At 38.9% G+C, this 25252-nt stretch overlaps 2 protein-coding genes across 2 annotated transcripts in view; one reads left to right on the forward strand and one right to left on the reverse strand.

Moving 5' to 3' along the window:
* MCF2L2 (MCF.2 cell line derived transforming sequence-like 2) overlaps nucleotides 1-25252 on the forward strand; it is a gene marked incomplete at both ends in the record, with an annotated part of 189158 nt that overhangs the window by 93216 nt on the left and 70690 nt on the right. The window contains 3 exons of the mRNA XM_084232714.1: nucleotides 2598-2775; nucleotides 7653-7744; nucleotides 16869-16954. Of these exons, the coding sequence (XP_084088840.1) occupies nucleotides 2598-2775; nucleotides 7653-7744; nucleotides 16869-16954 (356 nt within the window). The remainder of the gene's footprint in view (nucleotides 1-2597; nucleotides 2776-7652; nucleotides 7745-16868; nucleotides 16955-25252) is intronic.
* Nucleotides 22901-24040, reverse strand: B3GNT5 (UDP-GlcNAc:betaGal beta-1,3-N-acetylglucosaminyltransferase 5; the record flags this gene model as incomplete). The annotated part of the gene is made up of 1 exon (XM_084231073.1): nucleotides 22901-24040. One exon carries the CDS (start codon nucleotides 24038-24040, stop codon nucleotides 22901-22903), a length of 1140 nt encoding a protein of 379 aa, XP_084087199.1.

A 25252-nucleotide genomic window follows, 5' to 3' on the forward strand; every position in this document is an offset into this window, starting at 1 on the left:
GTAGCATTTTTCAAAGGAGACAAAATGGAGGGAGGGAACATAGAAGAAATAGAAGGCCCAAAGGCAAAAGAGCATTTAGGGGAACTGTGACAACTAGAGGTTGAGGTGTTAGGGGGTGGGTTCTGGCAGGAGTTAAGTCTCTAGGGAAATTAGGCTCAACTGCTTAGTACTCCAGAATGAGCTGTCTGGCCTTTATTCTCACACTGTGGGAAAAAATAGAGTAGTTATAGGAACAGATTGATATTTTAGAAAGATAATTCAGAGTGTGATATAGCTTAGGAGTTTAGGGTCTCTTATGACTGCTTCGTTTTCCAGGACTCATGCTAGGATTATAAGGGAGAAAGGCAAAGAGGCCAAGGTGATGTGAGCTGGTTCTAGTCCTGGTGGTAAGGGACCAGCCTGTGGCCTGTGAGATGGAGCTGACCCAGGGCCATACACCTCCCGTTCAATAGTCATTTGTTCAATCAGCTGTCTTGATCTATGTGCAGCCAATAACATCTATGTCTCCATTTCCTGAAGCTCATCACTGGGCCAGAAAGGCATGTCATGGTGGCTGATCACCAAATCTCATCACCATCTCATCACTATCTCCCCATAAATGCAAATGACATTGCCATCACCCTCAATGCAGTTGCTTTTGGTACGTGGCCTCATAGCTATGTTACCAGAACCTCCAGTCCATTGTACTGCTGAGCTTCCTGAGGCCAGAGACACATTCTCTAAGACATTTTAAACAAAAGCAAAAGTGTAGAGCTCAGTCGAGACTGGGGGTGGACCCACTACAGTGGGTGGACCCAAACTACGTATCACCTATTGGGCAAGCCACACTCCTGTCTTATCTATTACCTGACACTGCTTTTGTGCAGCAAATGCAACAGATGGTCTGAAATGGCTAAAATATTTATCATTTGTCCTTTGCAGAAAAGTTTGCTGAACCCTGATCTAGACCAACACTGCCCAATAGGACTACAATGCCAATCATTTGTGCCATGTAAGATTTCCTAGTAGCCATATTTTAAAAAGTGAAAAGAAACAAATGAAGTCAATTCTAATGTTTTATTTAGCTTGTGTTCAAAATGTTAGTTTTAAGGGCCTCCCTGGTGGCACAAGGGGTTAAGTGTCAGCACTATGAAGCTATCCGCAGCCACTGCAGGGAGCTGACCCACATGGCACAGCAGACCTCTCCTGACTCGCCTGCTGCTCCCCTCAGCAGTGTATTTCAGTCGATCTGCCTGCTCTGTTCCCCTCTCTGTCTCTGGTGAATCCTCTCATCCCCCGACACCTCTGGCCTATACCCCAGCTCGTGTATGCATAAATAAATCTTTAAAAAAAATAACATTAGTTTTACATAAAATCAATAGCAAAAATTATTAACAAAATATTTTATATTCTTTTTTAATATGACATCTTCAAAACTCAGTGTGTTTTCTACACTCATAGCACAGCCCAATTTGGACTAACCACGTGCCAGGTACTCAGTAGCCACATGTGACTAGAGGACATTTCTGCACTCAGAAATCCAGAGGGAGACCAGCCCCAGATCCTCTGTGATCTCCACAGAGGTCAGCCTTGACAGGGCCCTCCAGCTGTAAGGCAACATTTGTTCCATAGCTGACATTCCAGCCCTGCCTCAGGGTCCTGGCTCTTTCCCTCAGAAGATGCCCAAGCATAAAAAAGACAAATTTGCTTTCCCAGTTGCAGAATGTGGGAACCTTCCGGGTGTGTGCTGAGCCTGCACTTTGGGAATTGGGCAGCCTTACAATACTCTGCATGGCTTATGGTAGTTCAGCTCTTCTCATTTTGGGTTTCTTCTTTGGTCCATCCAAATCATCTAGGACATGGATGTCAGTGTCGGCATGGCAAAGAAAAGTCTACCCCTCCCGTTGTCTGACCAGAGCTAGAGGATGTCATGCTGGTAGCAAGGCCGCAGGCACTCATCCTAGCTCAGACGTTGGTGTTAATCAAAGGCTTCCAGGTCTCCTTTCCCTGGCCCTCTGCCACAGGGCTTACATCAGATAAGGGAAATATGTGCGCTTCATCTTTCCCCTGGTGATTCTTCAGTTTATTTCTTCCTTATTTATGTACAAAGAGGAGGTCTCACAGGATAAAATTTAAGTGTACATTTTTTTACAGGTGGTCCCCTTGATTCAGTTAATTCTTTTCCTTTGAACATTTAAATTCTTTTGTCCATCAGGGCCTTTATTCAGGGTACTTTTTTTTATTGTGAAGTCCTCCTGTTTTGTAAGTTGGCAAAATGCCCTTCATTCATGGTCTGTGGCATCATTTTCTATCATCAGTGGACATGACCTAGAGAGCCTTTACCTACTAACAAGTGTTTTCAGAGCACTGCTCGGCTGCGCAGTGTTCCAGCAGAGGCAGAAGTGAAAGGATAAAATCATTGATCTCAAAGTTCTCTAAGATGCTTAGAGATCCTTAGAAGCACAATCCCGGTGCAAGGGAGATATGCAGTAACTTGCATATGGATGTCCAGAGGCAGTTGGACTGGGGAAAAGAGAGGATGATGTGAGAAAGAGAAGCTTTATCTCCTCATGCTCAGTGTAGAGTGGTCTGCTTGTGATTTGCTTTTGTTCCTGCAGGCCAAGGCTCAGAAAGTCCTGCAGAAGCTGGATAATGTGCAAGATATATTTCACAAGAGGCAAATGAGTTTGATGAAACTCGCAGCCAGACAGACGCGCCCCGTGCAACCTGTGGCTCCCCATCCTGAGTCCTCCCCAAAATGGGTGCCAGCGAAAGCCAGCCAGCCCTCCACTTTGGGTAGGTAATTTGGGGAAGGAAACTTTGTCGCTTTATGTCTTGTTAGTTCCCACATCAACTTGATAATATTGTGGCTATTTGGGGCACATAATAGGGCTATTTAGGGCACATGACATCCTCTAGCTCTGGTCATTGTTTTGACAGATGTGCTTTAAAACAAATTACAGATATGGAATAGTGTAGGTTTGGATGTTAAAAAGTTATGTAAAATTGAAAGTTATATATGAGCTTTATATATTCAGTGCCTGAATGCAAGGAGAAACTGAGTCTAGTAGAGGAATAACATAATTGCACAAATAACATTAGCATGAAATATACTCCATTAAGGACTTTTAAAAAGCCCATAAGATTCTACTAGTAATGAAGCAGTAAAGTGGGCTCTTTGAAAAGATATGTATGTAAGTTCTTGCATCAATCAGGTCTTGATTATTACAGCTCATTAGGTAAATCTTCCAACATTGCTTTTTTCAAGATTGTTTTAGCTATTTTAAGTTCTTTTTGTTTTCATATACATTTTTAATTTCATTGGGACTATGATTGAGATTACACTGGGTATATAAATTAATTTGAGGAGAACTATTATCCTACCAATGTTGAGTGATCCAATTCATAAACATTATGACTCTCCATTTATTTAGGTCTTCTTTAACTTCACTTGGCAAGATAGTAGTTTTGAATGTAAAGGTGTTAGGTGCTTTGTGGTATTTCACCCTTTAGAAAATATATAATGATTTATGACTGTCAGTGAGAATGTATTTCTCTGTAGAAATATACACACATCATCAGTGCATGGAGACACTTAGACTTCTGTTTTTATTTTAATGGTTTTTCTGGTTGTTGTTCCCTGCCTTATTATAGTGACTGGAACCTCCAGTACAATGCTGAATAGAAGTGGTGAAAGCAGACATTTTTATCTTTCCCCAGTATTAAGGGAAAGAGTTCATTCCTCATTTTGAAGAATGATGTTAGTAGAAAGTTTTTCACAGATAACTGCTAATCAAATTAAGGAAGTTTCTTTCTATTAATAGTTTGATGAGAATTTTCATCATTGACAATTGTTGAATTTCTAGATGCTGTTTTTGGTACATAAATTAATACTACACTTGATCTTAGCCAAAAGGCCGAGAAGCGATTGGTACATAAATTGAGATAATCAAATGATTTTCCCCCTTATTTGTTAATATGGTAGATTGCAATGATTTATTTTCAAGTGTTAAAACAATTTATGTTCTAGGGATAAACTTGTCTTGAACTTGATGTATGCTATTTGTTGCCTTTATGTATCTTGAAGCAGTTATTAAGCAATAATGTTCCTTATTGTTATGTCTTCCAGATTATATTGGCTCTTGTATAATTATGAAATATATCTCCCTTGCTCCTTACATTTAGTAACCCCTTGTTTTGAAGTCTGTCTGATATTAATATAGCTATTCCAGCTTTCATATGCTTGTTGTTTTTGATGTATTTTTTACATTCCTCTGTTTCTACCTTTATTTTTAAAGTATATTTCTATAGGCAGCATATAGTTGGAGCTTGCCTTTTTAATACATGTTAACCTCTGCCTTCTAATTGGAGTATTTAGTCCATTTATATACAATGTAATTTGTTGACATAATTGGATTTAGAATTACTATTTTGGTTTTTACTATCAATTTGTCTCATATTTATTTCTCTACTCAGTTTTAATTACACTCCTTTTTAGCATACTCTTTACATTGTTTTTCCCAGATGTTTCTCCTAGGGATTATTATATGCCTTCTTAATTTATCACACTGTGCACTGAGTTAATATTGTAGTACTTTATGTGAAATATAGAAAATTTATAACAGTATAGTTGCAAGATAGGAGGTTGTATATCTGTGTCTCCCATCCATCCTCTGCGCTATTATTATAAATAGTACATCTACATATGTTAAATCCTCCTAAATTTTTTGTAACTATTGCTTTAAGCAATCATATATCTTTTAAAGAACTTAAGAGAAAAGAAGAAATAGATACATGTATATATATATATATATATATATATATATACTCTTATATTCAACCTTGTATTCAACCATTTCTGCTGTTCTTTACTCTTTTTTATAGATCTGAATTACCATCTTGTGTCATTTCTTTTCAGTCTGGAAAACTTTCTTTAACATTTACTGTTGTGCAGGTCTATTGGCAACAAGTTTTTTCCCAATTTTTATCTGAAAATTATGGGATCTTTTGGTAATTCTCCTTTTAGTACGATCAATAACCCCCCGACTCCCATGACATGTATGTTCCACTTTTTAGAATTAATCTTTGATAACAGTTTAGTACATTTTTTTCTGGAATTGTCTATTCTTTTGCTTCTCACACATGCACACACACAAATGAGTGTGCACACACAGATGCACTTATACATACATACCGCAGACACACACACGGAGACACCTTCTCCAATGGCTGGAAATGGAACTTGGTTCTCCTGACCTCTTACCCAGGGCTCTTTTCCAAAATTAAATGTGTTCCTTCTATGATTTTGCTCCTCTCACTGTTTTAAAGGGCAGGTGTTTGTTACAAGTAACTAAAGCCTGTTGTTTCTCAGATTTTCAAACACAAGGTTTCCTAACAGTTAATGGCCCTCCTAGGGTAAGCAGTCATGTCTGAACAGGTATTGTTGACCTTGATCAGGTAGCCTGGTCATTTGGCAGAACGATCCTGTGCTTTTGTTTTGGAGTATAACCACTGTGGACTTAAGCAGGTCCATTAATAGGATTTTCAAACACATTTTCTAATTCCTTTGTAAATGAATCTGTGCCAAAATAAACTGCCAAGCAATATGGGCAGGTTGCTTAGATATGGGAGTTGGGATCTCAGCTTTACCTCTGTTAGCTGCATACCTTGGGTAAACTGTCACCTCTCTGTAGCCCATAAGGAATATGAAAAAATTCCTTTATGACTAATAAGAACTAAAATGTACTGACTGCTTACCATGATCTAAACAATGTGTGCATATTAACTCAATAAGACCTCATAACAGCCCTGTATTCTAGGCTTTCTCATTATTTTCCACTTTACAGATGAAGAAGCTAAGGCACAAAGATGACTGATAATGTGTACCTCATATGTGGAAGAGCAGAAGTTGAACCCTCACAGTAAGGCTCCCACATCTCAGCCTTTAACGTCATTGCTGTACTTAACAATTTTACGGGCAGGTGCTTCTCAGTCATGGGTATCTCCAATTACAGTGTATGCACTTCTTGCATACAGTTATTAAGCCTGAAATCGCCTAGTTCACAGAGATCCTGCAGGCAGTGAGGAACCCAAAAGATTGTCCATCGTTAGTGAACAGGATTGCTCTGGTGGTCATATAAGCTTGCGCAGTAGCGTACTTCAGTACAGATTCAACATAACATCTATGAATCACCCAAGGAAAGCCTAGCTCTATCCAGTTGGCTCACAGAATCTGTGGGTTGGGAGGAGCCTCTGGAAGTCTGATGGTCAACCTCTATCAAGTGCAGCAAAGATGAGGATCGAAGTGATATACTGGTGATAAGGGCTGAGTGGCATTTTGGCCATGGGACCTAAAAATGCTCAAATTTTATTTTGGGTTAATCACATGTAGTCTGTGAGTTTTGGGATGAACTGTAAACATGAAAATGGCAATGGTGACATAAGAATTCAAAGTACCACTTATTTATTAGCTGTGTTGCCATCACCCCAATATAGTGCTCTGGCAAAGCTGGCTTATAAAGCCTCAAGACATAATAAGGACTTTTACTCCTCAAGTTCCAATCTCACTTCCAAATCCCATGGAACCTGAAGAAAGGCTATCACCCAGCTATCCGAGAATCCTGTGAGAGGCAGAAGTGGGAGATACAGAGACTGAAAGAGGAGATAAGAGTAGGACAGCCCAGATCCACACTGACTCAGCGAATTGATCTTCACATAGTCATCCACCTCGCCCACTAATAAATGCGATTTTATCACACAAGAGGATATGAGATATCCCCTTACATAATCATACTCTGCTTGTGTGTGTGTATAAAGAAAGCTTTTTGAAGACTATGGAAATATATCAAATGATTGTGTTTAAGGGGTAAAACTTGAGTCCTGGACCTCCCTGGTGGCACAGGGATTAAAGAGCCTATTAAGCTTTCACCAGCCATTGCAGCACGAGTTCGATCCCACCTGACCAGAGAACTAACCCACATGGCGCAGCAGACCTCTCCTGTTTTGCCCCTTAGCAGTGTATTTCAGTAAATTGGCCTGTTCTGCTCCCCACTCTCTGGTGAATCCTCTTACCTCCCCACCACCCTGCACCTCTGGCTTACACCCCAGCTCTTCTATGCATAAATAAACAAATCTTTAAAAAAAACTTTAGTCCCTTTCAATTTCTTTATAATAAGCACAAATTACCTCTATAGTATAAATAGGCATTCAGTAGAATGTGGTATCTGAAAGTGAATCAGGTCCTCAGTCCAAGAACAATATCAAGTGCAGTACTATAAGTACAAATGAGAGATACTAAAGAGTAGTGTGTAAAAGAATCCCTGGCTTGAAATTGTCAAGAAAGTCTTCATGAAACTGAGTCTTAAAAATGGTAATGATGGAAACTATCATTTTTGCTGCATTCTGTTTACTGATGTGTTGTGGTTTGATGTTTCAGGTGGTGTTGGGTATGAATCTTTTCTCTTTGGATTAAAGGTCAAGGGGTCTGGGGTCAAGGACTCATTTCTTTTCAGCCTCTCTCCTTCACCTCCAATTTCTTCTGCCAGCTTGGCCATCACTGCTATGGCTCAGTTCAGCTTTATTAATCAACTGTATCGACATGGTCCACTTGCTTGTCCAAGCCTGGCTAAGCGCTCTGAGTTATTGGTAATGTCAGGATTTCTTTGTCCCTCTAGCTCTTCTTCAGAAAACATCTGAGGAACCTTTTGTGGAGACAGATTTGAACTCCCTGGAGAAGGAATGTGATGAGACAAAAGGTGAACTCAAGGTAAGATCACTTTTCTTCACTGATGAGACGTTCTGCTCTGAGAGAAGATTGCTGCCATAATTAACAATAAATCAATAAAATTTCTCCCCCTATATCCTACCTCTTATCACCTACAGAACACATGCCCATAAAGACACATGGCACAAACTAGGGTACCCAGGACCTGAGGTTTGTGAGATTTCTACTAGAAGTAACAAACTGTTTGATCATGTATGTAGTTGTTGGCTGATATTGTTTAGTTCAGGGAAACACAATTTCATTCATTCCAGTCATCTTACTTCATATTTAAAATTAGTAGAACAATGTACAATTCATGTTTAAAAAAAGCAGGACAAAATCATATAGAACTGTACACACGCACACACACACACATACACACACACAAACATCATTACATGTTGCTAAAAAATATGCAATGCAGGAGTAAGGGTGGAAATAGAATTAGAGACCTAGAGTCTGGAGGAGGTTGACCACCAAGAAGTTCTGACCACCAAACTTTTGGTTTCTTTCTTCTTCTGCTGTGCTGTTTACTTAATTCAGACTTCAAACCTGGCCTAAGATGCTAGCTCCCTCTGTGTTTAGGCAGGTCACCACAGTACAGATACTGTTTAGTAGGGGGCAAGTATATGTTACAGTCATCTTTCTGTGCTTTTATTGTTTTATCCCCTTATTATTGCTTTGTTTGTGTATGTAGTGAAGGACTTTCCCATATGCTTGTACATTAATAGTGATGGCTGGGAGGGAACAGACAGAAACAGACATTGTCACACTTCCTGAGTTTGGCAGAGGCTGGGCAGATTTCTGCTTCTGGAAACCCAGGTTGCGAGAACTGTGGACAGAATCCACATAGTTGTGAACAACACAAATAGGAAGAAAGGGGATTTGCGTGCTAAATTCCCAAATCCTAGATAGAAACATCAATTTAGGACCAAGTAGGTGTTTCACAAGCTAAGTAGTATAACCAGGGAAATGTGAGAAAACTTATAAGAAAGAGGTAGATTAGAAAAAAAAAAAGGTTTAGATTCATGTCCTTGCAGCCCATGGATTAATAAAAGGACAACAGGGAGATCAGCTAACATCAAGAACACTGTTGGGTGTGCTTTGTGGCCACTGTCCAAGACAGGTAGCCAAGATGGACAGAACATGCATGTGGCCCTGAGTGATGATTGTGATACTTTTTGGCATTAATCCTAGAACTCAAAGATGAAACAAAACCATAGCTGGTGTAGGAGAGTGAATCATAGCATTGTGATAAATGCCCTTCCTGGCCCTCAAGAGCAAGTTCCGCATAGAGAAAAATGCTATAAACCTTAGGCACTCATAGTTGCCACTAGCGTCACTGCAACTTGAATCATAACATGATGTTCCCTCCTCTCCAGCCAGGTGATCCTTGCTGAGCTGGTTCTCAGGAGCTTGACAGGCTAAGCAAGGAGGCTCTGGAGCCATCTGGCCACTGAACGGCCGAGTCATTGGCTCACTGATGTCATCTGGGAAGCCCAGCAATGGAGCAACAGCTGTGCTGCTGTGCCTACTTCCCGTACTTCTTCTCACTAGCTGTAAGCCACAAGCATGATTCACAGGGGCCACTCCTAGCCACTCCTTCCCTCCCTGGAAGCTGGAAAGAAGCCAAAGGCTGATGACAAATGCTTCTTCCTGATTGTAAACCCACAGGGCAAAGGAAGAGCTAGTGACCGTGAGCATCAAGGAACTGTGTTCTCGAACATCTGTCAAAGTGCTTTAGTATAGCAGAGACATTTTCAGGCTTCTGAGCAAACAGTCTCCTCCATACAAATATTCTTAAAATAAAGAGCAAAAAAGAAAAAACAAAAACAAAGAGAAAAAAACCCCTGAAGCTAGAAAGGAACAGGAAGGGGGTGGGGTGGGGGGCGTTGCTACCACCCTGAACTGTGCTGGGAGCCGGTATCAAGGAGAACACGTAACACTGGGTAGGGACCTCTCAGTCTAATGTAGAGTCCAAAGTGTAGGGGACATTGAGGGAGATTTTATTAATCCCTGAGGATGTGTCTTGCTAAGAAGCACCAGAAGAAAGAAGAGAGAATAACAGTAAGTTGTCTTTGTTCTGTGGTCAATGCAAAATTGACAGGCCTAAAATAGTTGTTGGACCCAATTTGGGCAGCATATTCAGCCCAAGGTGATTTATATTAAACAATTGTTATGGATCATGTGGAAACTATTCCAACAGAGGGCCTAAACTCAGGCTATGTCTAAGTTTCATGGAGAGAACATCTTTCCAGTGATTTATACAGACATACCTTGCTTTATTGAACTCTGCAGATGATTGTATTTTTTATAATTTGAAGGTTTGTAGCAACTCTACATGGAGCAAACCCATCGCCAACATTTTTCTAAAACATGCTCACTTTGTATTTCTGTATCACATTTGGTAAGTCTCACAAAAGGTCAAGCTTTTTCCATATTATTACGCCTGTGATGGTGATGTGTGCTCAGTCTTTGGTGTTAATGAGTTACTGTTTGGAGCACCAGGAACCACACTCACATAACACAGTAAATTTTTTTAGGTTATTATGTTTATATTCTTTTAAAAAAATGTTTATTTATTTTCTTATATCTGTGTTAATTTTTGGACAGTATTTGATTTCTTCCCTCAGGTGTAGTTCCTGTATTTCTCCCACTACCATAGCAGCATGTGCTCCATCTCCACAGTCTCTTGTGCTCATCCCTCTCCTGTCTTCACCCCTTCCTCTCTCCTCCCCCTCCCCCTGCTATATGCCTCTGATCTATGATCAGCTTGCAAGTCTAAGACAGAGAATTTAATTGATAAATGTGTGTGGGTTCTGACTGCTCTACTGATTAGCTGTTGCCCATCTCTCTCCCTGACTCAGGCCTCCCTATTCCTTGAGATATAGCAATATTGAAATTAGGCCAATTAATATCCCTCTAAGTGTGCATGTGAAAAGAAGCATTGCAGATTTCTTATTGTAAATCAAAAGCTAGAAATGATTAAGCTTAGGGAAGGATGAATCTTGAAAGCTGAGATAGGCTGAAAGCTAGGCCTCTTGTGCCAAAGAGTTAGCCAAGTTGTGAGTGCAAAGGAAAAGTTCTTGAAGGAAATTAAAAGTGCTACTCCAGTGAACACATGAAGTATAAAAAGTAGAACAACCTTGTTGCCGACATAGAGAACGTTTAAGTGATCTGGACAGAAGATCAAACAGCCATAAGCCCAAGTGAAATCCAGAGCAAGATCCTAACCCTCTTTGATTCTATGAAGCTGACAGAGGCGAGGGAACTGAATAAGTTGGAAGCTAGCAGAGGTTGGTTGATGAGGTTAAAAAAAAAGCAGCCCTCTCATAAAAATGTAAGGTAAGGCAGTAAGTAGATGCTGCAGGAACTTATCCAGAAGATCTAGGTAAGATAGTTAATGGAATTGGCTATACTAAACAGCAGATTCCAATGTAGACAAAACAGCCTTTTATTGGAAGAAGATGCTACCTAGGGCTTTTGTAGCTAATGAGAAGTTAAGGCTTGATTTCAAAACTTCACATGGCAGACTGACTCTCTTGTTAAGTGTTAGTGCAGCTGGTGACTTTAAGTTGAAGCCAGTGTTCATTTACCATTCCACAATTCCTAGAGCCCTTAAGAATTATGCTAAATCTACTCTGCCTATGCTCTGTAAATGAAACAGCAAAGCCTGGATGACAGCACATCTGTTTGCAACATGACTTACCAGATATTTTAAATCCACTATTGAGATCTACTGCCCAGAAAAAAAAGATGCCTTTCAAAATATAACTGCTCATTAACAACACTCTTCTGTTGGAGATGTACAAGGAGACCAATATTGTTTTCATACTTGCTAACACATCTCTTCTGTAGCCCTTGGATCAAGGCATCATTCTGATTTTCAAGAAATGCATTTCATAAGGCTGTCACTGTCTCTGATGGTGATTCCTCTGATGGATCTGGGTGAAGACAATGAAAACCTTCTGGAAGGAATTTACCACTCTAGCTGCCATTAGGAACATTTGCGATTCATGGAAAGAGGTCAAAATACCAGCATTATCAGCAGTTTAGAAGAAGTTAATACCAAATCTAAGGGATGTTTTCAAGTCTTCGGTAGAGGAAGTAACTGCAGATGTGATGGAAATAGCAAGAGAACTAGAATTGAAAGTGTAGCTTGAAGGTGTGACTGAATTTCTGCAACCTTGTGATCAAACTTGAAGGGATGAGGAGTTGTCCTTATGGATGAGCAAAGAAAGTGGCTTCTTGAGATGGAATCTACTCCTGGTGAAGATGCTGGGAATATTGTTGAAACCACAACAAAGGACTTATATTATGTAAACTCACTTAATAAAGCGTCATCAGAGTTTAAGAGGATTAACTAAAATATTGAAAGGATTCTATTGTGGGTAAAGTTCTATCAGACTATACCACATACTATAGAGAAATCTTTTATTAGTCAATCAATGTGGCAAACATCATTGCTGTCTTATTTTAAGAATTACCTTTCACCTCAGCCTTCAGCAAGCACCACACTCATCAGTCAATATCCATCAAAATTGAGGCAAGACCCTCTACCAGGATAAAGATTATAACTTGAAGAATCAGATGATGGCTAGCATTTTTTAGTAATAAGGCATTTTTTCATTAAGGTATTTATATTTTTTAGACATAATGCTATTTCACACTTGATAGACTACAGAGTAGCGTAAACATAACTTCATATGCACTGGGAAACAAAAAAAAGTCATGTGACTTGCTTTATTGCAATATTCACTTTATTGTGGTTTGCAACTAAACCCAACATATCTCCAAGTTGTGGCTTTAATATAAATTCCTGTGGTAAAAGGAATATAAAGTGTTAGAGGACAGAACAGGGAGTAGTTCCTAACCAGGATATTGGAGATGCTTTTCAAAGGCAGTGACATTCAAATTCAACTTTTAAAGAGTAAATCCAACTTTGAAAAGTAGATATGACAGAGAGGGACATTCTATGATGGGAAAGGATATAAGTTCTCAGAAGTCTGAAGGGACATAGGCTATTCTGGGAATGATTCTAGAAAGCTAGGAAGGCAGACTAAAGACAAGTTGCTGAAGGCTTTGGTTGACTGTTGCTGATTAGAAGGGAATATATCCTTGGTATACCAATGGCTCAACAAAGTACAGATTAGATGAAGGCAGGCAAACTGATTAGCTGCTAGTAGTTGTCACAGTCTAGGTGATACTTCATTTTAGAGCCTAGTGGTAATAGAAAAAAGAGGTGGGCAGAGCTCCTATCCATTAATCCATTTATTCTCCCAGTAGCTGGAACACACTAGACTGTCAGAGAAAGTTTGATGAATAAAGATTAAGGCAGAGAAGATAAGGAGAGAAAATTAATCGTGAAGGAGAGGAAGATATTGAAGATACCACTGAGATTACCATTTGGATTCCTCACTGGATGTATTTGTTGATACAGTGCATGCATGAGGAACAGTAAAAAGGGAGACTTATGAAGACTGAGTCTATCATTTGTGGAGTCTCACAGCAACAACCACACCTTCTCTTTTGTTAACTGGGCTAACTTTCTGCAGAGACTGTAGCTCTTCCCACACCAAGGAGAGTCAACCGAGTAGCCTTGAGGTTCTGTGGAAATTAGTGAATTAGCTTAGGGGACAAAGATTGGTTTAATAAAGCACCTTGAAAAGTTAATAAAGCACTTTGCAAAGGAGTTAAGAGTCATAGACATACAAAAATTAACTTGCATTGCCATTTATGCATTGAGGTTAAAATCACATGAAATCAAGCAGCCTAAGAAAACTCAAAATGGATTCTTTTCCATGTCCTTGGTGCTCTTACTTTCTTCACAATGTCTTGGTTTGGGAATGGGAGAAAGAGATCAACTGATATGTTCCCTATTTTCTGATACTTTTAAATAAAACTTCAGACTCACAAATTAACATTGCTATATTTTCAGTTTTTGAAGACATTTTCCCCAGGAATGAAATATTATGTTTATCATATTAGTCCAACCTATAAAAGTCAACTTATGCAGTAGAACATTGAACAAATCACTCTCAATACTAACTAGGAAATTCAAGATCTGGGATAAAAGAACCCCTGGGAAACTTTTGAAATAGGCCATGTTTGCATTTGGGACCATGCCCCTATCTTTCTCTAGTCATTTTTCATTTCCACAAAACCTTAGGACCACTCACGCTGGTCTCCTTGAGCCTACCTACCCCCTTCCAGAGGCTTCAGTCCATAAAATATTCTAAAACCTCCCTCTTCTGGTCTTGCCCCTCCTTTGCAGGATCCTCCTCTCAATGCAGCTGATTTGGAGTACAGAGGTAGGAGAAAATCTGAATGAGTTAGTTTGTGATAAGTCACACAGCCCCTTCACCCTCCTGGAAACACTTTCTGTTTTAAAAAGAGACTTTTATGCTATTCAGAGGAATCTTTAGGGAGTGGCTTCTTTAAGCCACATCAGTGAAAAGTAGGAAAAGATGTGCAGGAGAGGGCCAGAGAGATGGAGCAAAGAAGGGGTTGACCAGCTAGCTAGGAATCAATTCCTAGGACAGGTCACTAAGTGGTTCCTGTTTTTGTAAGAGGTTCCTGTTTTTCAAAAGTTCTTCCTATTCTCCATGTCAAAACCAGCTGAATCTTTAAAAAAAAAAAAAAAGATTTCCCATTATCCCAGCAATGAAGAGGGGGTAGGTCTAGCTAGCCCCTTCCTAGAGGCTGTTTCTTTTCCTCTCTGGGTCTGTGTTTGTATTACGATTATTCTGGACAGAGGCTGGAGACATTTCTTAAAATGAATTTTCTGTTCTTTGCCACTATCCACTCCTACACCCCAGTATTCTATAATTTTCCAGTGATTCTTACTTGTCATACCTTTTTATTTATGAAATAATTCACAATACCAGAAAATGCAAAACCTTACACCCTTCTTATAATAATCCTTCTTATAAAAACCCTTCCTAATGATTACTCTTCATGCTTTAAATGAAACGGGTGTTTCAGCTCCTTATCTGCCTCACCTTTTTTCTTAGATTTAAGTCTAATGGCTTTTTTTTTAAAGAAACAAAATTATAACAAATAATGCTTTACCTTAAGTTAGCAGATGCCATCATTTTAAAAAAGTTGGAATTGAAATTGCTTTCACAGCATTCCTTAAATCCTAAGGTCAAATCATTTAACTTCTGGGAAAGACTAATTTGATTCAGATCCAAATGTTGCTATTTCTCCTTCGGTGAAGAAAAAGTCAAATTTAATAATCAATTGAAAATTAATTATTGATGCTTTTTAAAGATATGTTTAAGAAAGATAATATTCTTCAGGGAAATTGAAATATAATTTAAAAAAAATAAAATTTCTTCTGGCCATGAACTACTCTTTGTTTTTAATTTTGAAAGTGTGTCTTCAGAATATAGGGCAGACCAAACAATTAGATTAGGTCTGTGAAAAAGACATAGGAAGTTTTCATTAAATGGTGCTACTAATGTTATAGGACAGGGTGAGCGGCACCCCAGAGCCCCCAAACCTGCCCGTTCTAAATAGGTTCTGCCATCCGCCGCATCAACATGAAACATGTAAGTCTTTAATGAAAAGGATCTTTAATACAATTAGTAAACAATACAGAAAAGACAAAGAATATAGTTTCTAAATCAAGCACCCAAAGTTACCCATCCCCTCGTGGGTAAAAGTCCACCCAAGCGGGATTGGCCCAGAGCAAGGCCCGAAAGCCTGCCACAAGTCCAAAGCACCTTCCAGTGGGGACCCACAGAAAAGGATCAGAAACAACCAGACAAATCTGGGAGGAAAAGAGCAAAATCAGAATCAAGATAAAAGCTGCCATTGTTAACCTCCCGACGGGGCTCTCACTCACATCCGTTTCAACCAGTCCATGACCAAAGCCAAGCACAGTTTCTTCACGTCTCTCTGCTCCATGTACCCCCTCCAGGTCTCTTTTTTGCTCTCCATCCTGCTTCCTTCCTTCTTCAGTCTTCTCTCCAGCTTCTTCTCCCCCCTGCTCAGCTCCACCCTCCTTTGGGTGGGGCAGGGAACCTGGAACTTCCCCTTTTCCTGGAGACCACCCTGTTACACTAAGAGCGTGAATTAGTGCTGCTTTGAAATGAGAGCAACTAAGGCAGAAATGAGGTTAAGAATAGAGATGAGGGGCCCAGAGCAGATGCCTGTTGACCTGGCTGCCTTCATTGCCACACTGTTTCTTCAGAATAAAAGGATCAGAAGGAAGGCCAGACTTTCCCACCTGACTGGCTTCCCACAAGGTACCTTCTGGTTTGGTCCCATTTTTAAGCACTAATTGGTTGATGTTAAAAAAGCAAAATTGCAAGCTGGTAAATTTGAAGAGCTAATTGACGTTTTTATACCTCATCAATCAGGAAGCATCTCATCTAACAAGGAGTTCCAAAGAGCTATACAAAATGGGGCCTTTTATAGACAGGAGGGTGTGAGTTAAGAAAGAGTAGATTACTTCAGGCAAGGCCAACCTCCCTTGCTAGATGGGAGGGGTTCCTCAGGCAAATTTATGTATCTAATGTGAACCTGGAAATTTGAGGCTGACTGGGGAAGATAATATTCCAGGGAGGGGGTGCAAAGTCTAGGTTTGATGACATGGATCTTAATACAAGTGACTCCATTTGGGGCCTATTGTCTCTATCTTGTTTTTAAAAAGATTTATTTATTTCATGCATACAAGAACTGGGGTGTAGGCCAGAGGTGCGGGGGGTGAGAGGATTTGCCAGAGACAGAGTGGGAAGCAGAACAGGCAGATCTCCTGAAATACACAGCTGAGGGGAGCAGCAGGCAAGACAGGAGAGGTCTGCTGCGCCATGTGGGTCACCTCCCTGGCCAGGGATTGAATTCATGCTGCAGTAGCTGCAGATGCTTCCTAGTGCTGATGCTTAACAACCCCTTGCACCACCTGGGAGGCCCTGCTTTTAAGAATGAGTTTTTGATGTTCGTAGAGGAAGTCTAAAGGGCAAATGACAACAGATCTAGAATAGTTGGGGGAGCCCAAGAAAGAGAGCGATGAGAAACTGGCTATATTGTTTATCTGGAATGCCACAAACAGAACAAAACAAGAAAATGGGAGAAAGGAATAGTCAAGTGAACTATCTTAGCAAAATTTCTTTCACTTCAGAATGAAGAAATACTTGATCCTAGTGATGATGGGGAGAACCCTGCACAGGAGCAGATTGAGAGTCCTGGAAGTCTTTCTCCCAGCAGGTAAGACTGCAGAGCCCTTTGTGAGTTCATTTAAACCTGAAGTGTGGGAGGAGAAATGGAGGGCGTCCTCCACTCTAAATCTCATCACTTATCCTTCCGGAAAAAATCATGTATTTACTAAGGGTAAATAAAGATCATATACAGTTGGTTCTTGAACAACTGTTGTCTAAAGCCATCCACTCTCATGCAGTGGGAAATTGCTACAGGGCAACCCCAATATGAAATGGATTGGCCTGACTGTGGGTCTTTGTCCGCATGCTCGAAAGGGGATTTTAATAATATTCAGCTGCAGGCACACACAAAAAGTTTAATAAGGGTGTATTTACAAAAGAAGGGGAAATGAAGAAATGAATAACTCAGGGGGAAAGAGAGGGAGATAAATTCGTGAATGCATCCCACCAGTTCCGCTGAGCTGGAATCCCAACAGCATGCTGACAGCTGGCGAAAAACTGAGACCCCTACAGCCCACATGTCTGATTTATACCAAACCCAGCTGCTTACCTCCACCCTCAGGTCCCAGCAACTCTCCCTTCGATGATGGCAACAGTATGGAATTTGTAGTTCTTGGTGTCTTGGATATCTTTGGTCTGGAGTGGGGGTGGAGTCTATAACACCTACTGGTGGAGTTTGTTCAGGACATGCTAACAAAATCACAGTATAATTTAGGCCTCACTCTACACCTGCAGGTTTTGCATCCTCAGATTCAACCAACCAACTTCAGGTTAATTGAATCCATGAATGTGGAACCCTAGGAAAGAAAAAAATCCCGGTGTATGCAGACCCCTGGTATTCAAGCCCGTGTTGTTCAAGGGTCAGTTGTATTTACCCTATTTATTCACTTATGTGCCAGAGAACAAAACTCATGAATCTCATAAAAGCAACAAGCAAGAGCTGAAAAATGACACAGACCAGACTCCTAAGGATGCTAGTGATTAAAAAAGTAGATTTGCAAGAAAATAGTAAACTAATATTGACATTGAATTACTGGTTTAAAGGCCTTTAAAGACTATAGGTCCCCCCAAAACACAATTTATACAAATGTAATACTATCTGGCCTACAGAAAGGTGTTGACAGGCATGTGAACGCATGCAGATAAGAATGCCTAAATTAGAGTGGTCAAGACCAAAAACACAAGGGGAAATTAATTTTTAAAAAGAACTTCTATAGATTCAGAATCCCTATCATTACCTCTATTCTAGCTCTCTGCACAGAGCCACACCATTTGAATTATCGAATCATGAGCTGTACTTATCTTCATGAATCTCGTGTTAGTGCTTAGCCTCTAGTGAATGAACAACTGTCTTTAGGAATTTACCCCTTGATTAGAGCCAGTATTAGCATAATAAGGATACTTTATGCTTTTATACTTTCAGGTGTATTCAAGGAAACATAGGCTCTTACTGACTGAAATCTATCTTTGAGTGACTGTAAATGGCCCCATTTAGCTTCTCTGAGTGTTTAATAAGCTCTCTGAAAAGCACCACTTGGCAATATGTTCTATTGTTTGCTAAGTAACAGTATATTGTGGTACTTTTCTGATTACTACAACCCATACACTACTCTTATTATTATAACTTTACTTCTATAATTCTAAGATCCTTAAATATATCCTGTAAGTTAGTTGATGAATTATGTTAATTCACAGTAGGCCATTAAATTATACTTCTAATGACAAATACAAAGGGAAAACTCACAGCATCTAGTGATACAACCATCGTTAGGATTTTTGTAAAATAATTTGAGGTAAGGTAAAATCAGTTAGTGGATCAAACAGGAAATGGAAGCTATAAGATAGATGTGTTTGTTCTACCACCAATTTTGAAAACGTATCTTAAAATCACCAATCTCTAGTCCATGCAACAGTCTGACCTACATTGCTTTAATCTGTTTGATTTTATAGATTTGAGTTTATTGAGGCTAGCATTGATAGGTACATTATGCCTGGCATATAGTAAGCATTCAGATTTTGTTTAATAAAGTTTTAAGTAGTATAGTTAAAACATTATACCAGATAGTGTTCATTAAGGGTTCTAAATAATATATTTGGATGACTTACCAGAATAACATTATTTAAAAAAAAATGTATTTTAAGCACTATTCAATAAACCATGCACAGTGCCTACCTTCCAAACCTATTATGTTAGTTAGAAACAAACACATGTAACATCTAGTAAGTAGCACGGTAAGTGCTTATGTATGTATTTTTCAGGAAGGGCAAGAGATAGTGGAAGAACAAAGTTAGGGTTGGATTTCCAAGATTTCAGAGGTTCAGAAGAATGGGGACTTCTAGTACGGGAAGCCATCTTGCACAAGGTATGGATGGTCAAGAATGCTGATTGTGACAGATAATAGTGACAATGGATAAAAGAACGCAATAGCAAATAGAGGAGGAAAAGAAGAAAACCTAGGCCTTGAAAACCAGTAAAGAGATTTGACTGATCCTGGAGTCAGTAAACCACCTTTAAGTTCTAGAGGATAAGAATATAGTAGAGAATGCTGTGACTGGGGCTTGACCCACTGTAAAATGCAGTGGTTGCAAGGAAGACAGCATCAGGGAGAATCCTCACATTCCTCTCATATATTAGCAGAATGAACAACCCTGTATCAAGAGTTCTCTGGTCAGATTCTCATTGAAGCTCTGGTATATCCCAAATACAGATTCAATTAACCAACCCTCCCAAGTGATCATCACTTTAGTCCCAACTACAAACACCCAACCATGCCTTGTGCCAGTAAAAAAATTCTATTCCAGTCAAGTAATTCAGATGCTTCCAAATTTTTGAAAATATGTTGATTGAATCATACCATATACTATGTTAACAATTGAGCAGGAATAGCATGGGAAGCAGATAAGAGCAAACTATATACAAATATACTAAAGCACCAAGTGCTCCAAAGCAGACCTAAGAATATTCCTGACTGTAAGAAACTAGGGCTAAATTTTAATCTACTTTCAAATAACTAATGATACCAAATAAAAGGAAAAATTTCAAAAGGTAACTTAAGACACTATGGCTACAGGTTCTTATTTCAGCCCTTTGTGAAAAATCTATTAGCAGAGAAGAATTCTCCCATTTAAACATTCCAGTTTAAGTCATTTAACAAACGAAAGAGGCATTTGTGGTGGTCGCATAATGTAGAGACAAAAATCCTCTACCTTAGACACAGCAGCAAGTCTGTGGAACAGGAATAGATTAGGACCATGTACTGTGGATCTCTCTGACAATAAACAGAACAAGTTGATTGTAGAAACAAGTGGTGTTCACACAGGAGTTAAAAACCTTTGTGAAAATATACATCTGCTTACAATTTTCAAGTGGTTTATTGAAAATCATAAATTTATTTTAAAAAACTCACTAATTATTTTGCCATACAAGAGCAAAATTCAAGTAATATAAATATTTAACATTTTTGTATAAAATTAATAATATGGAAAAATTTGCAAAACAATCCAGAGGTAAAAAGCTTTTTAGCAATAACACTGTATAACCATCTTCCTCTCAAGTTAGTGTATTTTCTTCTTTTGTTTTTAAAAGATATCCTGGCACTGAAGCACCAAAAATTTTTCCCTTCCTTTTTAAAAGGCTGGAATCCTTATATTTACAAATACTCTTCCGAGTACCTTAGCTGTGATGGAGACATCTAGCAACTCCCTTTTTATTAAAAAAGGAAGCGCCTTTGGGGCCTCCCTGGTGGCACAGGCGGTTGAGCACAGCTTTGTAGGCTGTCCGCAGACTCTGCAGTGCGGGTTCAATCCCGGCCAGCCGGGGAGATACCCACATGGTGCAGCAGACCTCTCCTGTCTCCTCTCGCTGCTCCCCTCAGCAGTGTTTCAGTCGGTCTGCCTGCTCTGTTCCCCGCTCTGTCTCTGGTGAGTCCTGTACATCTGGCCTGTACCCCGGTTCTTGTATAAATAAATAAATCTTTAAAAAAAAAGAGAGAGGAAAACATTTATATTTCCTTTAAATTTAAATCTGTTCCATTCTACTCTAAACAAAAACTAAAAAAAGGAACAGCTGAGGAAAGCGCTTTCCCAAATAAATAATCTTTTCACAAAAGTATTGCTGTAAACAATACAGAGATTCTCTGAGGTTTTCAAACAATGGCTAGTTGAAACAATTATGAGTATAGAATCATGGGTATGAGTGGCCAAAAGGCAAACAGTTATTAAAGAATCAGCAAATAATATTAATTATACACCTGCTTTGTCAAAACATGCTTTTGTTCTCTACAGTTTTTAAAATTGGTCAGAATATATAATTGGTCAGTGTAATGATCTAAAAATCCTGAACTAACCCAGGAATTACAAACCAGAATGTTGGACACCACAGTGTTGACATTAGTTAAAAAGACTAAATTAACTAGTGATGCATGTAAACAAATTCAATTGTCAAAATAGAAAACAAATTCACAAAAAAAATTCTGTAAACATGAAAAAGCTACCTGAAAAATATTATAGGTATATATAATCATTACCCACTTGTGTTTACTGAGAATTCTTTTTTTAGTTGTCTTGCATGTTTCAGACAGCATCTGGTGAAATGATATATCTTAGTTTCCCCTAACAGGCACCTCTGCAGACAAAGGTTTTATATTCAGTTCCAATGTTTTTGCTGAAGTCACTGTTTGGACTTTCAATATGGTTCCTCTGACAACAGACAGCACCTAGAAATTTCTGGAGCAAGGTTGTTTGCTTTGTGACCACATTTTTATATTCCTTTGTAAGACAAAATTTACTCTGTTAGATCTCAATCAGATCTCTCTTGAGTATAAAGAATTCATTCAAATGACTTGCCTATCTATTTCATTGCGCTTTCAAATTTGAAATATTTACTCTTCAGCTAGCTTTACCTCTGATAATCATTTTAATGAAATAATATTTTTTTAATACTAGTCTTGATTGATCTTTAATACTCAGTTTTAAAATCTGAACATGGAGCACAGTACTGAGATTTATGAGACCTTCTTGAGGAGGGGGAGAATAATTTTAGTAATCATTACAATAATTTAGGCATTACGAATTTTATTTTATAAATGATGGAGAAAAAGGCCTTTAATGTTCTATCCTTGCTTTTGAAGTCTCCATTGTTATATTCTTCCATGTAAACTACATTCAAAGAACTACCTTCAAGGTAGACTGGTATTGAATATTTAAAAACTAGTTGAAACTCATTAAACTAAAGTCAACTTACTTCAGTTAACAATGATCTCTCCTTAGAAAGGACTCTATGTTTAGCAAATTTCCCATATTTAGGGTATTTTCCTAAATAACCTAATTTAAATATTAGAATATTTAATATTTCTAATATTTCACATTAAACTTTGGAAAAAAATATTTTAAATGATACCAACACTGTGTAAAATGGCTACATATATGTGACAATAAGTGATCTGGCCGTTTACAAAGTAGTTATATACCTTTTCCTCAATCTCTTCTGAAGAACTAGAAACTTAGTTTTACCAGCTTCATGTAATTTCCTAGGCCAATCCTCCTCCATCAAGTACTCTTTAATAAAAATAAACCTCTGTACCTGCTCTAACAATATATTCTTGTCTTGAAAGTGTCGTACTCTTTTTACTTGGCATTTTACCAAAGCAGTTACTCTAACGCCAAGGTACCTTAATAACTTTTCCGCCTCAAATGTGGCATTAAGGTAGAAACTGAATTTCTTTTAGTTTAACGTTATAAACTTCTTCTAAATATAAATTCTTGCATGAAATGAATTAGGCAATGAAGTAGATAAGTTACATCGAAGAGCTTCTAGTAAAGATCTGATAGACTTTTCATCGATAGCCATTTCATAGTGGATGTAGGCTTTCAACAAATTCTTAGGAGATAGGCTTTTAACAAATTCTTTTGCATTTTTCTTCTCATTTGTTTAAGGAATAGACAAACATTGAAAAGGTTTGGCTAAGTTACAGGGAAAACATACATTTAAGTCCTACTAGACAAAGGCAGCGCTACAAGGGTATGTGTCTTCATGGTGGACTCTGCAAAGGAGAGTTACTTTAGTAAACCAGCAGTATAGCTGACCAAAGAAACCTTTTGAAATCGTTTTAACTTTAGGGTCTGTGGCATTTTTCCACAGTTCCTGAAGGTCCTGTACATGTCCATGAGATGTCATCATCTTCTCGTAGATGCACGGATGATAAGGAGTTTTACCTTCCCCAGAGAAAAACACGTGGTCTTGTGGCACTACCCTCATTATATTGGCACAGAGGCCCATAAACACATCGTCTATGTAAAAACTAGAGTTAAGTCTCAGCGAGGCTTTGTAGACTTTGGAGGCTACGTCGCTGGAGATCACGTAGGCGGCTCCAGCAGTGTAGTCGGGGTAAGCTGGCAACTGATACATTTCATAGGGGACGTAGTATTTGCTGCTTTTGTCTCGGACAGGAGGGGCACCGCGATGCACACGACCAATCCAAAAGTCTTGAACACCAATTTGTTCTAAACTTTGAAGGTATTCGATCAGATTTGGCATGTGGATAAATATGTCGTCATCAGCAGTCATAAAGAATTTGGTGTGTGGACAGAAGTTATTTGTCCAACTGAACTGCAGAAGTAATTTAAGAGTAAGATTGTAGAAAGAATCAATAAAGTCTTGCTGAATTATATCCTCATATTTTTGATCTTCCCAGAGCAGTTTTCTTTGCAGTTCTTCTCTCTTCTGTAGATGAGAAGGTATTCCTAATACAAACAGAGTTTTGATGGTGGCATTAAATTGAGAGTGGATGTACTTCTCATTGCCCCAGGTTTTTCTAATCGCTGCACGGCGGTTGTGGTTTTCAGGAGCAGTCTTTATAAACAGCAAAAGGAGGACATCTTGGTTCTGACATTTCTCCTCATGGTTAATCAAGTATTGGTAGTGAGGAGTCTTCGCTGAGCTGTGCTTAAGAGAGAGTGACTCATTCACAAAGTCATAGCTATTTATGAGGTATCTGTACGAGTAAGACTTCATATGGCTTAAGACATTATTGATAGGTACCCAATAAAACATGAAGCACAATATAAAACTAGTGACAATTACTTGAAAAAACTGCCTCCTGACTCTTCTGCAACTAACAAACATCCTGAAATCCATTCAGGTCTTTACTTAGGACCAGTTACTTAGGACCAGTTTTAAAAAGGCGCTTGCTTCTTCGATACCATAGAACTTTGAGTTTTATACAATAGCTGTGCATCTTAATCCACGTTGGCCAAATGCAAAAGGAACTTATATTTCACAAGATATTCTCTTGTAATACCATTTTTTCTGAGCTTGCCAAAGGTGACACTGGCACATTGAGACTTTCCACAAAGGCTTCCTTAGGTTTCCTGATTGGTCTCACATAGCTGTTTCGTGGTGTTCTTTTGGTGCGGGTTAAGTGCAACCTGTTTGAGTCAAGAAGAGAAAAGGTAACAGGTGAATGAGTTACTGAATTACCAGAAAGAAAAACAGTGCTTTTAAGTGCTCAAAAACTACAGGTAACCTGACTGATTTGGACAAAAGGTGACAAGTCCCACATGTAGCAGAGGCAGGCAGCTATTTTGTTTTTTAGGGCAATACAGGAAAAGGGAAAGAACCACTCTGTACTCTGTCCCCCATCACCGTACAGAGACCCTCCTTTTCTCAACCTTTTTTAAAAAAAGAAAAAACCCTCCCCAATGAATATGATCTTAGATCTTAAAGGGCAAATTTCTCCAATGGGTAAGTCTATGAGTACTCTGACTTGAAACACAGGACGAAAGTAGCTAAATAGTTCAAGGTAAAAACACTGAATGGATAGAAAGTTCATAACAGGAAAAATCTTACACTTTTCCAAGACAAGGCAGGACTAAGATTAAGGTTTTTTTTCTTTTTAAGCAAGGCTCATAATGAAGGAGTTGCAATATGCTTCTCAAAAGTGTATTCTAAACTCTCTCTACTCAAAATGACCTTTGTGAGTCCCAAATCTATACACTCATCCTCTCTCTGTATTTTTTCATTTGGAAACTAAACCGATACCGCAAAGTTAGCATGTTTAAAACTGGGAAGCAATAGGACAGAGCCAACAAGTGCTCTGTGTGGTCAATTTCACCTCCAGTGTTGGCTCAGCCACGCACTATTTATTGCACTGATTTAATACCTCTAACTTAGAAATCTGAAACAAATCAGGACACCACTACTTTTTATACAGATTGAATGGGAATATACATGGGTATATACAGATAGACAGAAGTAGGTAATCATCAGGCACAAGGGGGTACTCAATTGCCATTTATAATCCATTCTACTCTTTTCCACTTTCTCTTTGGGTCGGACTACACTTCATGC

Source organism: Talpa europaea, assembly GCF_964194135.1.
Source record: "Talpa europaea genome assembly, chromosome: 4".
Classification (NCBI taxonomy): domain Eukaryota; kingdom Metazoa; phylum Chordata; class Mammalia; order Eulipotyphla; family Talpidae; genus Talpa; species Talpa europaea.